Source organism: Caloenas nicobarica, chromosome 3, assembly GCF_036013445.1.
Source record: "Caloenas nicobarica isolate bCalNic1 chromosome 3, bCalNic1.hap1, whole genome shotgun sequence".
Taxonomy (NCBI): Eukaryota; Metazoa; Chordata; class Aves; order Columbiformes; family Columbidae; genus Caloenas; species Caloenas nicobarica.
The window spans coordinates 52,340,591-52,356,395 of record NC_088247.1 but is presented as its reverse complement, the minus strand read 5'-3'; the positions used below and the strand labels follow the sequence as shown (position 1 = coordinate 52,356,395).

Sequence of the window (15,805 nt, the reverse complement as noted above, 5' to 3'; positions counted from 1 at the left end):
AAACCTCAAATACATTGAGCTTAAAACAAAACTGCTTGGCCTTATGAAAACGATGGTTTAAATACCTGATGTCACACTCTTTCCTATAGGCACAACTTTTCTGTCTGGAAATATGTATATTCAGCCAGTCAGTTCAATGCAGAACTTCTGGCTAACACTAAATTTTCACTTAGCATTACTTCTGAGAACAGCTTTCCATCACCCCATTTGGCAAGAAACCTTGCCTCCAACATCCAGGTTTCATCGCTTCTTACTGGACGGGAGCAAAGCAAAATATTTGAGCACAAGGTATTCAGCAGCCAGAAAGTCTAAACACACTTAGATTTTATTAAATCTCTCCTCAGCACATGGAGTTACTAGAAGCACATCAAACATGATTTGTAAACCAAGTTCCCATGGGCGTTTGAATCAAGATCAGGATCATGGTCTCTGGATTGCAGGTGCCCGCCCTTTGGTCTATGCTCAGCCTGTACCAAAGATCACACAGTGCTGGAATTAAGGCTGTTTACTACAGATAAAAATGTGACAGACGACGGAAATAACTCCTCAAGAAGTGAGAACCACCATGGGCACCTTCCACTGCAGCAGCAGGCACACTGCTCACACCTTGCGCTCTCTCACATGTTGCTTGCCAAGAGCTGCCCACGCATGTGAAACCAAACCTGGGACCCCTCTGGAGGACACCAGTGCCTTGCCCTGTGGAGAGGGCAAAAGGAGGTACCAGGTGGCTGGTGGGTACCACCACTTCCCTTCCTCAAGTCACACGCATGATGGATATGTGTGGGACAAGGTGAAGGAATATCTCCAGGCAGCTGCGTCTGACCACGGCTGCTGGCTCATGGGCAGAAGGGCCCCCTCCTGCACAGGAAGGATGTAGATGATGAAACCAATGCCCACAAACAAGCTCACACCCCACATTGTGAGCTGCACTGGACACAGCCCCCGATGGATACTGTGGCTTTAGCAAAACAGTGGTGGTCCCAGACGCGGCACAGTTAGAGATCAATCAAAATGATGCTGGTTCCTTGAGGTACCCTCCTGTCAACTAAAATCGCCTGGCTGTGCTGACTCTCTCTCTCATTTCTTCCCAAGCCCAGTGCACAAGCCAGGCCCTGGCCTTTTACTCCTGTGCTCCCTGGGCTTTCCCACCCCTTGCTCACACACGACTGGATGTGCACAGAGCCTTCATCCAAGCACTCAGCATATCACCCTCTGAGTTAGGGAAGAAGCTACAGTTTTTCAAATAACTGCTATAAAAAGTTTCCATGTGCTGCAGCTTTTGCTGCTTATACTGCCAACTACAAAAACAGTCATATAGCATGATATCAAAGCGCGTTTTCAAAAGTATTGCTACAATATCCTGGCAGCAAACAGCTGCCTTTTTCATCCTTCTGATTCACCTCACTAAATAATTAATAACAGACTTGGACTTGCTCCAGTGCTAAATACCTGTTGTACTTAGGCGTGCTCACGTATATGGCCAGCAGCTCCCTGTCCTCTTCCACCCCACTGCACAAGCCCTGCTGGGCACCAGCATTTCTCTCTTGGCCTCTGTGGCTACAGACTCACACTACATGCTGCCAATCCCTTCCCACCAGGACAAAGAACTCCAAAGTAGCCTTATTTCCCTCTCTGCCTCCTCTCTCCCAGTTTGTCCTTTTAGACACCCGCCTTCATGGTGATGCTTGGGACAAGCCCTGCATGGAGGTCAGGGCGCAGAGCCAGCAGGTGGCTGCAGACCTGTCTTCTTCCTTCCCTCTCCTCCTTCCCTTGAGAGGAAAGAGCAGAAAACTGAGTTTGTATACCTAAATTTTGGATTCAGCCAAAACTCATCATTTTCTAAAGAGCCACATTTGCAAATAGACACAGCCAAAGTGAAGAAAATGCCATTGAGTTGAGGGTATGGCTTTGTGAGCTCTGATGAGAGTCCCCAGGAGGAGAAATGAGATTTGTCTTGTCTTCCACATTGCTTTCTCTGAAGTAATGACTCTAGCTTATTGAAAGTCATAATAATAACTGAGACAGGACGGAGTTCTGCACTCATATTTGAAAGAAAATTTGAGTTATGCATAAGAACAGATAAGTTAAAAGAAATCAACTCTTTTCAGTCAAACCTGTGCACTCCTGCTCATGTGGGATAGGAGAAAAGACCAGGGAAAAATAAGGTTTTTTGCCAGATGCCATCCAAATCCACTGGTGTGGTCTGCCAATGCTTTAGGTTTTTTTATACAGCTACTCTGGCCTCCATCACTAACAGAATCATGCTGCAAACATGAATGGGTTTGTACCTTCACTGCATCCTGATGTGACTGAATAAAATCCAGAGTTAAGCACTTCATCTCTAACCTCTCTGCTGCCAAACCTGGTCAAGAGCATCAGCTCTTTACTGTGCCATTATAATGGAAGAGAGTGACCACCATGTGTCTGGGACCTAAATCCACTGCTTCTCCAGAGAACGATGAAGATGTCAGATGCTTGTGCTTTTCCTGGCAGTGGCCTCAACCAGGCGATGAGAACAAAGGGCAACATCACAGGCCTGAGGCACCGCTGGGCAGGTGAGTACCCCCAGACTTCCTTCCTGGCAGTGCTGGGACTCAGAGCCACAGGCATCACAGGGAGCTGCAGAGTGACCATTCATTTGGGAGTTTCGCAAAACACCAGTTTCAGGGCAGATACCATTTACGGCAATTGAGCAGCTGGCTGAGACATGTGTCTAAAAAGTATATAAATCCACAGCGGGTTGTTTTCAGAAGTCTCGCTTTACATTCTTCGCAATATTTTGTGGATACAGCAAAAACTATTTTTGAATAATTAAAGAAACCACTGAAAATCAAGGCAAGTCTATAATCATCTGAAAAAACAATGACTGCACTCTTCCTTGGCCTTTAGATTAGTATTAATGTATTTTCAAGGCAAGAAGTCCTCCGCTTTGCAGTATGCCCTACTGCAAAAGGAGAAAAAAACCTAGTGTGTATGATTTTTATTTGAATTGCACTTTAATTTGTTTGACTTCATTAGGTTCTCAGGAAACACATTAACCCTGCGGTACAATAGTTCCTCGAGACAACCATTTCACTGCTCAAGCTAACCAAGCAGTGGCTGGAAGGCTGAGAGCAGGAAGGGAAGGTAGAGCAGCAGAAGAAACAGAAGAACATTGTGGAGCGTTGATTTCATTGCCCAAATTATTTACTTGCTAACTTCAAAGGGATGCAAAAGGAGGAGGAGGTAAAAAAAAAAAAACCACACCAACACAGCATGCTTTTCCCTCCTCTTCACACACATTATTTACTGTAATGTCTTTCTTAAAGTAGGAACGAAAAAGCAGCAAATGATCTCCAGTTGGTTCCACAGCGGTTCCATAAATCACAAGTTCCCACCACACGCCCAGCTGTGATCACCCTCCAACTGCCCAGGCTGCAGCTGGGGGTTGTCCTCCGCTGCAGTCAGCCACGGGATAGATGGTCTGCCTCAAGCATATAAGTTATTTTGGCAACCAGTTGGATCACCATAATCAAGTATAGAAAAAAAAAAAAAACCTGACAACCATTCTAAGTATCTTATCTAGCAAAGTAGCTTACAAGTGTACTGCTGTTTTTCAAAGTTAAAGAGTTTTTTAGCAATTGCAGACACAGCCATATGCCAGCGGCCGGGGAAATCTTTCCAGCTGTGCTGACTTGCCTGGCAATGACTTTGCTGTATTGACAGAAACAGCCTAGGCAGCCTTTACTACCCCAGAAACCTCCCATGTTTGCAGAAGTCTGCAAAGACAAAAATCTGGTGAGACCTGAGATTTTATTTATTTAGCTCCTAAAATGTCAAAAGAAAGCAGAAATCTCCTTATAAGCAATTCCTTCCATCAACAGGAAGCCATATTCCACTGAAGAGGGGACCTTACACTCAGCATTCAGGTTTGCAACCTTAACAAATAGTAGAGTAGTAATTCTAACTTAAACTAACACAAATGTGAACTCACACACTGAGACTTTTCCAGTCTCACTGTATCCATAAAGACTCAATTATTTTTGCTGCTTAATCAAATAACTTTCTGGAAAGTAACCATCTCATCTGCTTATACATCTTAGAGACTTGTGTCAGGATGAAGCCTAACACTATCTGGCTACATTTACATGAGGCCTCAGTGACAAGAAAATTCAGATTACCATGGAAATCACTGTGCCAAAAGGAGAAAATGGCAGCTACAGCCTGGTAGTCCCTTTCCTATGAATTATTTAAGGAACAAGGTTTACACAAAAATGTAAATAGCATCATATAGTTTTCTTGCTTTGCTTCTATTAAATATGCAAATAGTAGCAAACTAGGTTTGCATTTGCTTTTTAGGATCACTATCTGGCTCCATCACAATCTGTGAAAGACAGGCAGTACTAGAATACATGTCAAAAATAAGCATGTTTCAGTCACTGCTTCCAGGACTTAAGCAGTATACCCAAATGTAGTCCTCCAGAGAAGTGAGCTTCAGCACTGGAATTTGCTTTTCAGCACTCTAAATACAGCACTCTTGAGCTTGTGGGTGTGAGAAGACTTCATTGCCTTTTTAACTGCTGCAACAAAAGAGATTTGTAAATTTTAACTTATTTATTTGTCCCCTGCATAGCTGCATTCACTATTTGTCAATGCTTTTCTTTTATGGATGTGGCACATTGCTGTGATTGATCACCTCAACATTTTATTAGCAGGAGTGGTTTTAGAAAAAGAAACAAGAACAGAGCTACACATTTATGGAAATTTCAGAGTGATCTTAAGTGAAGGGTCCCCTTTTTGCAAAAGGAAAGTTGGGTTTTTATTTTCTAACGAATACCAGCCCACTTGAAGATACACATCCACATGACACCCTTGAAGTGTGGATGTGCTGAGAAGGCACCGAGAATTTCACTGCCCAAGCACTTAGAACTGCACGCTCAGAAGGAACCTTGAAGGACTGTAAATAAATGGGAAGAAGGTTTGTGTTCCTCCACCAGCCACCCACACAGATCAACTCAGGACCCTGGTGAAGCTTCAGTGCCGTAAAGACTACGGGGAACAAATATCCCACAGACAGGAGTTTCTTCCCTGTCCCTCTGCCCACAGCATCTCAGCAGCGCAACGGGGACATGGGGCCACAGTGGGAGATGGAGCCACCTCCCACCCCGTGCTGGGCTTTCCCTGGGTTAGGGGGACATTGTGCCATTAAGACATAGCCTTGGATTCTGCTGATTTGGGGCAAACATGCGGTTGGATTTCTATTAAGGGCTTTTCAGGCAAAGTAGGAAATGCTAATCCTAACTGAGAGACATATCATATATATATGCAAATTGTTTGCTCTACTTTCTCCATCTGTTTTTTTTTCCCTAGGTTTTTCTCTTCACTATGCTTTACTGGAGATTAACTTACATATAGCACCGAATTTGGACTGTGTGGGAAACATATGCTGCAAGCTCAGGGCCAGACTCGAATATTGGGTTGCACAGGAATAGGAATATTCATAGCAGTGCTAAAGACCGACATACCCACAGGGACATGAAATTCAGAGACACCAGGGTAAGGAAAGGCTGAAGCAGAGCTGTTACAGTTACAGTAGCAGGTGGGAAGGCAAGATTTCAAAACTACTTTATTTTGAGTAAGAGAAAATGGCTGAACATGATCAAATGAAACCACCACACCTTCTTTTTTAATACATAGTTCCCTTGTTAGTGTGACACAAGTCAGGCAAGATTGACACTTATCTATTATCAGGGGTAGTCTTTTTTCTTGAAAGCAAACCTATCCTGGCTTCCTTGGAAAATCCCACATTTACCTTTTTTACCTGTGTGCTTAGATGGAATATGTGATTTGTTAGTAAGAACAACAGAAGGCATGCCACTTTTCTCAAAGCAAATGATACATCCCCCGCCCATTATCCCCAAAGTATAAAGGAACAAATATCTCAAGAGAAAATTAATTGGTTTGTGATGGAAACAATAACTGCTATTTAGTAGCAAGATGCAATTTTCTGTTTTGCCTTTCGACTCAACCTAACTTCTGGGAAACTAGCTCTTTCCTTCACGGTTATTGCAATCTAACCACAAGTGGTTCCTTACAACTCCAATAGAAATGGAAGTGAAAACTAACTGATATGGTCAAAGAGCTACATCAGACTTCTGAACTGGAACACTGAAAGCAAGAAATGCCTTTTTTCAGTATTCTCCTGCGACCAGCCTGCCTGATGCTCATCAAGGTATTAACCAGGATGGCATGCTCAAAGGGTCTGTAAGCCAGGAAATTTTGTGATCTCTTTGGTTCATTGTGGTTACATATAGTTGCTATCAAAGATATTTGAAATTAAAAATTTAAAAAAAATTAAAGACAAAAACAACAACAAAAAAACAAACCAGCCACACCATTACTTAAGTACTAATAGCATTGGTTGTGGTGCTGTATATGATCCATAACATCATTTCTGTGTCTTCTGTGACATGTCAACATCAAACTGCATAAAAGATATTTGTAAATGGATGTGAAAAACAGCAAAGAAGAGAATGTTTTAATGCTAGCCTGTGTACATCACTTACACTGAAACTCCATAATTTTGTTTTATTTGACTGGATTTTTTGATTAACAGTAGTATCAGACAATCATGTTCTCAAGTTTTAAAACAAGGTACACCGGAAAGGTCTGAACAGTTTTTCACTCATCTCTAGAGAGAATAACTCAATGTAACAGCTCAGTTCATTTTGACATGATATTCTTTTACTTTCCACTTAAAAACCACAGAGACCGAATTTCATCTAAAAAAAAAAATAGAAGATTAATTTTCAAAACACGAGCATTAGCACTTGTTGAAAATCAGTATGTTCTTAGATACTTATTTTAAGGACCACGAGCTTAACTATGTGCCTCCTGTCTGTCACATAATACTAATAGATCAGCAAGTGCTGACTCCTCCTCGGGTTTGAAAATGTGAACACTTATGCCCCCCCAGGTACTCTTCACACATGGCACAATACTTCACATTACAGCTTATCTACTGAAATCCTGTTTTAAAGTCTCCAGCTCTGTGGCTCCTAGCCATTTCAACTTCAATTCCCCTCTACCGTGCTGACACAAGAAATGTGGAATAACATAACCCCCTGGCTTTGGGAGCAAACCAAGACAAGAGGGAGGGCAAGAGCTCCAGTGTCAGCCACGGACCTTGCAGCCAAAGCCTCCCAGTGGAGGAGGACCCGCAGGACCTTTGAATGTGTTTTACAGGTTAAAATACATTTTTTCATACCTGAAGGATACCATAGACTTTTACAAATGAAGCATAGCTCACTATGAAGTCAAAGCAACCCACCAACACAGAATTGGTGTCTCAACAGCGCAAAATACAAGTAGTTTTGGGCAGGAGCCACACATCTCCATTCTGTGCAGTTACCACAGCTGCAACAACAAGGCTCAGGCACATAACAAAGCCATTCTGTTCGGATGGGTGAAGAAATCCACCTATGTTTCCAGCATTTTGAGGTCTCTCCTGCTACATCATGAAGAAAAGTTTTGTTTGATTTCTGACAGGACACACGGGCCTTTGTATAGCATGAGGGATTGCATCCAGAATTCTCCATGTGTTTTTGTAATTTGAAATAAAACAAATAAATACAATTTTTATTCAGTAGACATGAACATCTGCAAGATGACATCAACATGACTTCAACTTTAATGTCAAAGTGTTAGACTGAAATCCAATATTGTTGAACAATTTCTGGTTGAAGTGCCAGCAACTTGAACATCACAGATTAAAACTGTGACAGAAACAAGGTTTCTGCAGCAGCTGAGGAAAGAAAAAACATTTTAGAGCTTTACTAAATGCCTGGTGAACATTACTGTAATTACAATAGGAGCTCAAACCTAAATGTGTGATACTAAATATCAAAATGAAGATGCTGGTTTTGTAGGAGGCTTTGGGTTTGAGTTTTTAGCCTTGCCCTGCTATGCTTTCCCCATTTATTCTCCTGTCCGTCATCTTGGTGCTTGAAAACATCTTTATTAAAGCTCTTTGGAGATGGGCAAAGAGAGCATGGCCTGAGCGCACTCATCCTTCCCTCTGCTGACATGGAAGAGCAGCATGGAGCTGCTGCCACCAGGCAGCAACCGTGTCCCATCAGGGGAACGGAAATAATGTGCAAGGATGCACTGGGACTGCAAATCCTGCTCAGGGAGGATGAGAAAGTCTCACCACCACCACTTCGCATCCCAGAAGGAAACTCCTGAGAGGTAGGTCCTGGCTCTGTCAAGAGGAGAGACAGTGAGAGCAGGAGTAAAAGACCAAATTGTTTCCTCCTTGTAACACTCTCAGCTCCCAGGCTTAATTATACAGGATCAACAATCCTAACCATAACTACTGGCATCCTCTCTATATGCAAGCATCCAGCCGACCTCAAAAATGTGTCCTTACTGCTCACACAATTTTCATACAAAAATCAGTTTAATTGGATCATAATTTATTCTGAAAGAAAAATTAAGATATCTGTATACTCTTAAAACTAGTCAAATCACTATCCTTTTTTATTTAAACATCACTAGTAGATTGTCCCGGTTTGGATTTTCCTACTCCCAGTTGTAAAGCTAATTAAATCTTTTGGGGAAGTTGTGTGCTCATTCTTATACATTGCTATTAACATTTTTTTTTAATTGCAGGTAGTTGGGATACAACGCCATTCCACTGAATCCAGTCAGAAGGATTTTATTTTGATTTTGTCTGGCTTGTTTTATTCTTAGCAGATGGTACAAACCCATGTGTTGATGAATACATGCCACAGGAGAGCATCTGATACGATTCATCCGATCCCAAACTACAGCAACGTCTATGCTGAGGACTTCAGCGCCCACCACCACTCAGGACCACGCTTCCTGGCATGATGTGTTAGTTCAGATGGGCTTTCAAAACTATACTATTTCTGGTACCTAAAATGGCTTTGAGAAGATACCTTAGGCACCTCTATACAGTAGGTCAAGCATCCTCAAAGTGGGTGTTTTTCAAACTAATTTTTACTGTACCACACATGTAGCTCAAGTGGACTAAAGACAACAAGTTTTGATAAATATAAATGAATGTATTTGTACATATGCAAATCAACAAATAATTTGCATGAAATATTATTCAACAACCATACATGTTATGTGCATGTGAAGGTAACAACTTTCCCAAGCCATCTTTTTCTCCCTCCTTTGTCAGCGAGACTCCCGGTGTCCTCCCTGTCTCCGATTTTGTTTGAAACACATCCCCTGATAACCTAAAGAGAAGTACATATAAAGGGCTTAGATCTATTTATAGCAAAGCCTGTGCGGCTGAAAACATTGCAGTTTTCATGTGATGGGTACACGCGTTGCTTATGAACTGCAGCAGGAAAACTGTTGCCTCCCTCTTTAGTGATTCTAGTCAGCATTCTCAAGGCAAGACAGAGGGAGCCAAGGAAGGAAGCTGACATAAGGACAAAATGCAAACAAACTGAAAATTTACCAATCACTTATATTCAGAAGCTGGAAGAGGAGGGTGGGCACAAGAAAGATGAATCTCTATCTGCATTTCAAACTGCTGGAAATGGGCATGCAAAGTGGATTAGCATGATCACACCAATATTCTTTGGTACGGGTTTTGTACAAGCCCTTGAGAACAGGCATAATCGCTCAGAATTACTGCGTATGCTGTTGTCACATTAAATAGCAGCCTTGCCTCAAAATGTTTAAAAGTCTACTGCCCATCAGTTCTTTCAACTGGGCATCAGGCACAACTATCAACAGACACAGGAATGCTGCAAATAAAGTTCATGTTTGGATGCTGATCTGCAAATCCCACAAGAACTAGTTTCCCTGCTGTGCCTTATTCAAAGTGAAAATAAATGAGTTACAGCAGGAGGAGTGGCTTAAATCTTGTTCTTAATAGAGTAAAAACCCCAGTCAGCCTATGCCTTCCTACAAATAACCAACCTTCAGTTCAGTTTTAAGTCCTACTGGCCAGAAGATGACTCAAAACTCTGAGAAGAAAGACTCAGATTCAACTCTGATTTTGATATCTGCTGCCCACAATTACACGGTTCAAGGTCTTGCTCAATGAGACCAGAAGGAAAAACTGGAGAAAGATGCAAGGCAAAGATCATGTGTTCAGGTTTCCCTCCTTTCTGCCTCAGGTTCAAACCACTGGAAGGAGATTTTTGGAAGAGATACCAGGTCAGGTATGGCTGTGCGAGGCTGGCAGGTGGGGAACAAGGTATATTTTGTAGCTGTCAGCAAAGAACCAGCAACTAAAACCACAAGAGAAGTTATCAGGGTACAGCAGAATAAAAAGGGAAAAGATGAAACTTTTATTACAAATTCCAAAGCTATTTATTACTCATGCACAGTCAGAGATGTGATATTTGTCCCCAGGTGGGACCTACTAAGCTTATAAACATGTTTCAATTAAAATCAATTCCCTAAATGCTCAGCATTTCCTATCATCATTCTGTGAACAACAAAATTCCATGTTTCATAGATGCCCTTAGACAACACACGTTTAATGTATTTTCAAGAGCAGGACAAGAGCTGACACCTGGGATCTGCACAGTCACACCCAGATACGAGCCATGCTATGAAGTAACCGAGCCACAGGGGAAAAAAAAAAAAAAAAAAAGCCTCTCCTTAATATGAAACTTAAGTAAGAGAACAGAAGCTATAACAGCAGCTTTATCCTTGTTCTGTAGCATCCCTCAGGAAAAATTGAAAAGGAAGGTGAGCCGTTTAAAAAAAAAACCCAACCAAACCAACCAACCAAAAAAACCTCACCACACAGGTTGTGCAGCCAGCTTATGAGAAGCCAAAAAAAATTGTACTACTTTATTTTTTAAAATGAGTATTTTTACATCAATGTATTTAAACCAGCACATCTCTCTTTGCACCAGCTGGTGGGAGACACCAGTGGTGACAAGATATAGAATTAGAACTTGAGTCTGATTCACTCTGGCACTTCTCGTGCTCCCTTACAACTTTTAAATCATGTCAAGAAGCTTGTGAAGCAGGAAGTTGGTATCCACTTATCCTTATCTCCTTTCTCCACTGGTGCGACTTTAGGACACTTAGTCCCTAATTTACAGGGTAATATCAACAAACAAACAAATAGAATAAGTGCCCCCTAAGTAGAAAGGAGAGACAGTTGTCAAAATCTCTTCTGCTTTCTAGACACTGGACAGACTATCCTGCAGATTTGAGTTCTGTCCAAAGAGAACCAGGCAAAATATTACTTATGTTTCCATGCTGTTGATTTGATAGTAGCAATATTTTTAACATTCATACAATATTAGTGCTTTTAACAATTTATTTGGGAATACAGACAAGGAGTAGAATTCATACTTACAGCTTAGTGTCCCTATATGTGCTAAAACCCCCAGAAATCCTAGCAAACTTACTATTTCTAAATGACCCTCCAAATGACTTTCTCCTTGATGTCATCACATATGAGATGAACATTGGTGAAAGAGAAAACAAAAAAAACCCCAAAACTCTGATGAAAATGGGGGACTGAAAGAATTTTTTTTCTTTGCTACATATGTGTTACCTGGAGCATATCAAGTTGGAGTCTCAAAACACAGAAACATATTGAAGACAGAAGAGCAAAGCTGGCATGAAGCTGACAAGTGGAAAGGCAACAAAACTCATACCACATTCTCCCTTCTGTGAAGATCTGTACCAGAATTCTCTGGTCATAGGAAGTTATGGGAAAAACAGGTATAAATCAGCCGAAGCACTTTGTACCACTGCCTGGGTGCAATGCTAATGCACAGCACTGGATTCTGGAATTTGCAGCCAAGTTGGAACATTAATATGGAGACTACTAATTTATCCAAATGCATTATCAAGCTCGCTATGATGCTTCATTTCCAAAATTAACCATTTTACAGTACATATAAGTCAACACTTGTAAGATGGATGCATCAGGCCATGCAACACCACAAGCCAAAAGGTTCCAACCCCTCAATAGGAGTCAGTTGTAATTTACACAGGAAGCTTAACCATGAACCGCATAAAAACACAGGGTAAAGAGAGTAGTAACTGGGCCCTACTTTTAGCAGACTGCAGTATCACAAAAGTGCTTGCAAGATCCCCTTGAAATTCCTAACGAAACTTTGTCCCAGCACGAGCAAGGGCATTTCTCTTTCGAGGCAGCAGGGGAGCAGCCCTGCCTGTATGCAGCTGTGGGGCAGGGGCTGCCAGCCCCGACCCCCCGGCCGGAGGTGCTGCCGGGGGCCGAGCGCCGGGCCGCCGCGCACGGGGCTCCCGCGGGGCCGACGAAGCGCGGCCAGAGCCGCTCCCTACCTCCTGCTCGCAACTTGCCGGAGACTTTTTTCCACTCACTTGACTTAAAAAAAAAAAAAAAAGTGCTAATTAATGGAAGATTAAGAAAGCCATAGTATACATTCGCCGTAAGGCCGGTTACCACTTTAATCTCGCAGCTACTCAGACACGGGGATAAACCCTACGATGATTAACCAGGTCAACTATATACAGCCCTGAGAGCAGCTCAGGCTGCGCTTCCGCGGAGCAACGAGACAAGGACGGCGGAGACCCCCTCACACTCCCCAGCACCCCACCTCTCACCCCCAGCGCGGGTTAAACCCCCGGGGGCCGTGCACGCCCGACCCCCTCCCCACCCGCCACCCGGACTCACCCAGCTTCTCCGCCCGCAGCCAGAGCGGGGCCGAGGCTCCGAGCAGCAGGGAGAGCAGCAGCGAGGGGGCAGCCCGCGCCCCCCCGGCGGGGCCCATGGCTCCGGCTCTCGGCGGGGCGGGCAAGGCACAACTTCCCCACTTCCCTCTTGCTGCTTTCTCTTCCTCCCCTCTTCTTCTTCTTCTTCCTCCTCCTCCTCCCCGGGGCGGCTCAGGAGCCAGCCCACGCTGGCGCGGAGAGGAGCGGCCCCTCCCCGGCATCCTTCCCCCCCGCAGGTGTTTCTGCGGAGGCGGAGAAGGGGCCGTGCGGAGCTGCCTCCGGCCCCGCGCCCCGCCGGTGGCCGGGCTGCAGCGCTGCCGCCTCCCGCCTTCCCAGCCCGTGCCTGGGGGTGGAGAAAGGAAACGGGAGAAAGGGAAGCGCCACTATTCCCATTGGGCTGCAGCGCGGGGTATCTCCTCCTCCTGCCGTGGACCGAGGGGCCGGCTCGGCCCCGCCGTCCTCTCCCCTCCGCTCCCCGGCTGCTGCTTCTCCTCCCACCCGCCGCAGTTCTCTGAGGGTGCTGCATCGTGGCCAGGGGACTCCCCACGGTTTGGGGGGCTCCCCGCTGCGCTGCGAGCCGGGAGGTTACCCCAAACCCGCGCAGCCCCCAGCATCGCCTGCGAGCCTCCGAAGTTGGCAGGCCGTATATATTAATATATACACACACACACACACGTGTAATGCATACATATTTTTAAGCAAGCAGGATTCCTTTTCTGCCATAGCGAGAAGAGGAGCGGTGAGGCGCGCGGGACGCCGTGGGGTGCCTGTGCGGGGGCAGACACGAGTGGAGCCAGAGGGCGTTCAGCCCCTGCAGCAGAGCTAGGGTCGTGCTGGAGCTTCCCGTCCCTGTAACCTGCTCCTGGGGTGGTATCTCCACACAGGGGTGCCAAATGCATGTTAAACATGTGCAAGCTTTTGTGCATTAAAGTTGTGCTCTGATTAATTGTGGATTTTTTTTTGAAGGATGCTGTGGGCAGCTCTCTATCCAGGTGGGACGGTCTCAGCTGCCCTTCTATGAAGACCTGTGGCACAGGGAGGGACTCAGGTGCGTGGTAAAGAAACGCCTGCAGCGCCAGCAGCCGCGGGAGACTCGCACATTAAACAGGGTCCAGCAGTCGTCCTTTTAAAAGTGTGCCGGACAATTCAAAGTAGCCTGCCTGACAGTGTACAGCTTTTTCAGGGATGGGTTGCCACGAGGTGGGTAGATTCACACTGCTGGCAGGTCAGAAATACTGCACTGCCATGCTGAACTGAAATATGTAATTAATTTGCATGTCCTAGAGACAACTGATAATTTTTCAATTTTATAGTATTTTAGAAAAAGTCAAGTTTAGTAAACCTTTATTCTAATTGAGCTCTTGTTTTGTAAGTTGTAATGTCTGGTTTTAACTTTTCAGACTCCATATGTGATCAGGCATATTTTTTACTGTGTACCCAGTACATTGCATTCTTGGTATATGTATTTAACACAGTTTTTTAGTAGATGAGACTTATCCCTTCTTTGCAAAGGAGAGTTTGAAATCTCGACTAAATCATTGGACAGGGTGTAAGGCAGAGCCTTCTTTACTGCAGCAGTTTAGCAGTCAGACTTAATCCTTGCTGGACCTCATCAGCAAATGCCAGTATCCTTCTGGCTGAAGGAGGTTGTGGTGGGTCATTCGCTTCAATAATCTGAAGGCTGAGACACTTCTAAAGAGGAGTGTGTCCATATGAATAAAAGTGGCCTGTTACTGTATTTGTCTCATAGATTGTCAGGAACAAATCCATACAAATGAGAGTGATTATGGAGGGGCAAGTGCAAGAAAGTCAAACTCTGCAACAGCCTCAAGACTAGATTTTAAAAGAACATGGAATTGGTAAAAATATTGTTGTCATAGAAAATAACTTCTCTAATACCAAATGCTGGTTCAAAACCTAGCAACAACACCAAACATAAATTAAAATATGAGAGAGAGAAATAACTAGAATAATATAGATGTTGCAAATCATGTATCACTTGTGAAAGAGTTGCAGTTATTGAAAAGCAATGTAACAACAAAATAGCAAATGTCGTTTTGTATCAGTTTCAGTGGGAATCAAAACCAGTCAGTCATACACAGATTGGTACTGGGAATTAAACTGATTTGCTTTCCATCCACTGAGATCTAGAATATATTCTTCATAATAGGGCCAGGTTTTAGTTGTACTTGTTAAGGGTCATGATGAATATTGGCAGGAAAGTTCTGCAAGTCAGTGCCAAGTAACTTTATGGAGGCAGTGCTGCAATAAACTGAGTCTGGTGGTCTTGGGCAACCGAATATGCAAAACCCTTTGCTGCGGTGCTTGCAGATAAAGTTGCCAGTGCTGAGCTTTCAGTAGAACTTGGGTGGCTGGGAGCTGGTACAGGCAAGCTAGCAGCCTTGGAAGGTTTTTGCCTATCACACCTTTGGGAGGCTCATAAGGGGGAGGGAGACGGGTTGGCACACACTAGGAAAGGAAACTTTCTCCTTCTGCTGGGCGTTGGAGGCTTGGCAACGTCCTCTGGGACAGATAGCTAGAGAATAATTCCCTTCACAGTTATTTTTATTCCAACGATTTGCAGTAAAACGACAAGTCATGCCCTTGAGACCAGGGCTGTAAAATATCTGGGAGTGGTATTTGTTTTCCTTTTGTGATTGGTGAAAGAGTTTACTGTACAGAAGGGTTGTCTTTTCAATCTTCTCACCACCCTGGACTCAGCAGGAGCTGGTTGCTTACCCAAGGCCACATGTTTCCCATTGCAAATGTCTATAATGTTCAGATGGAAACTTCACATCTTCCAGAAGATGTTGGAAGCAGGGGGTTTCTATTGACTTCAGTAGGATAATGAATAACACAATCAGTGCAGTAGCTTCTCTATTATTTATTTTGCTATTAAATTCACGTTACTTTATCATGCCCTCTCCCTGTCAGTTTTCAATATGCTGTGGGCAAGGAACTTGCTGTCAGCTTCCAAGATTAAATAATCATGAAGATGAATGAAGTAGTCTATAGTTCTCAAAGCTGTTATTCAAGAACTTGTGTAACCCCTGTCACATTGCTACTTTGGTTCATGTGTACTTTTTCAAATTTCCCTTTGCAAGGAGGAGAATTA

The 15,805-nt window shown here is 43.8% G+C and overlaps 1 protein-coding gene across 1 annotated transcript in view; it reads right to left on the bottom strand.

Moving 5' to 3' along the window:
* The window catches only part of DCBLD1 (discoidin, CUB and LCCL domain containing 1), a 49,538-nt gene extending 36,672 nt beyond the window's left edge, over positions 1-12,866 (bottom strand). The window contains exon 1 of the mRNA XM_065631829.1: positions 12,653-12,866. Within this exon, the coding sequence (XP_065487901.1) occupies positions 12,653-12,749 (97 nt within the window). The 5' untranslated portion in view covers positions 12,750-12,866. The remainder of the gene's footprint in view (positions 1-12,652) is intronic.
* Between the last annotated feature and the right edge of the window lie 2,939 nt (positions 12,867-15,805).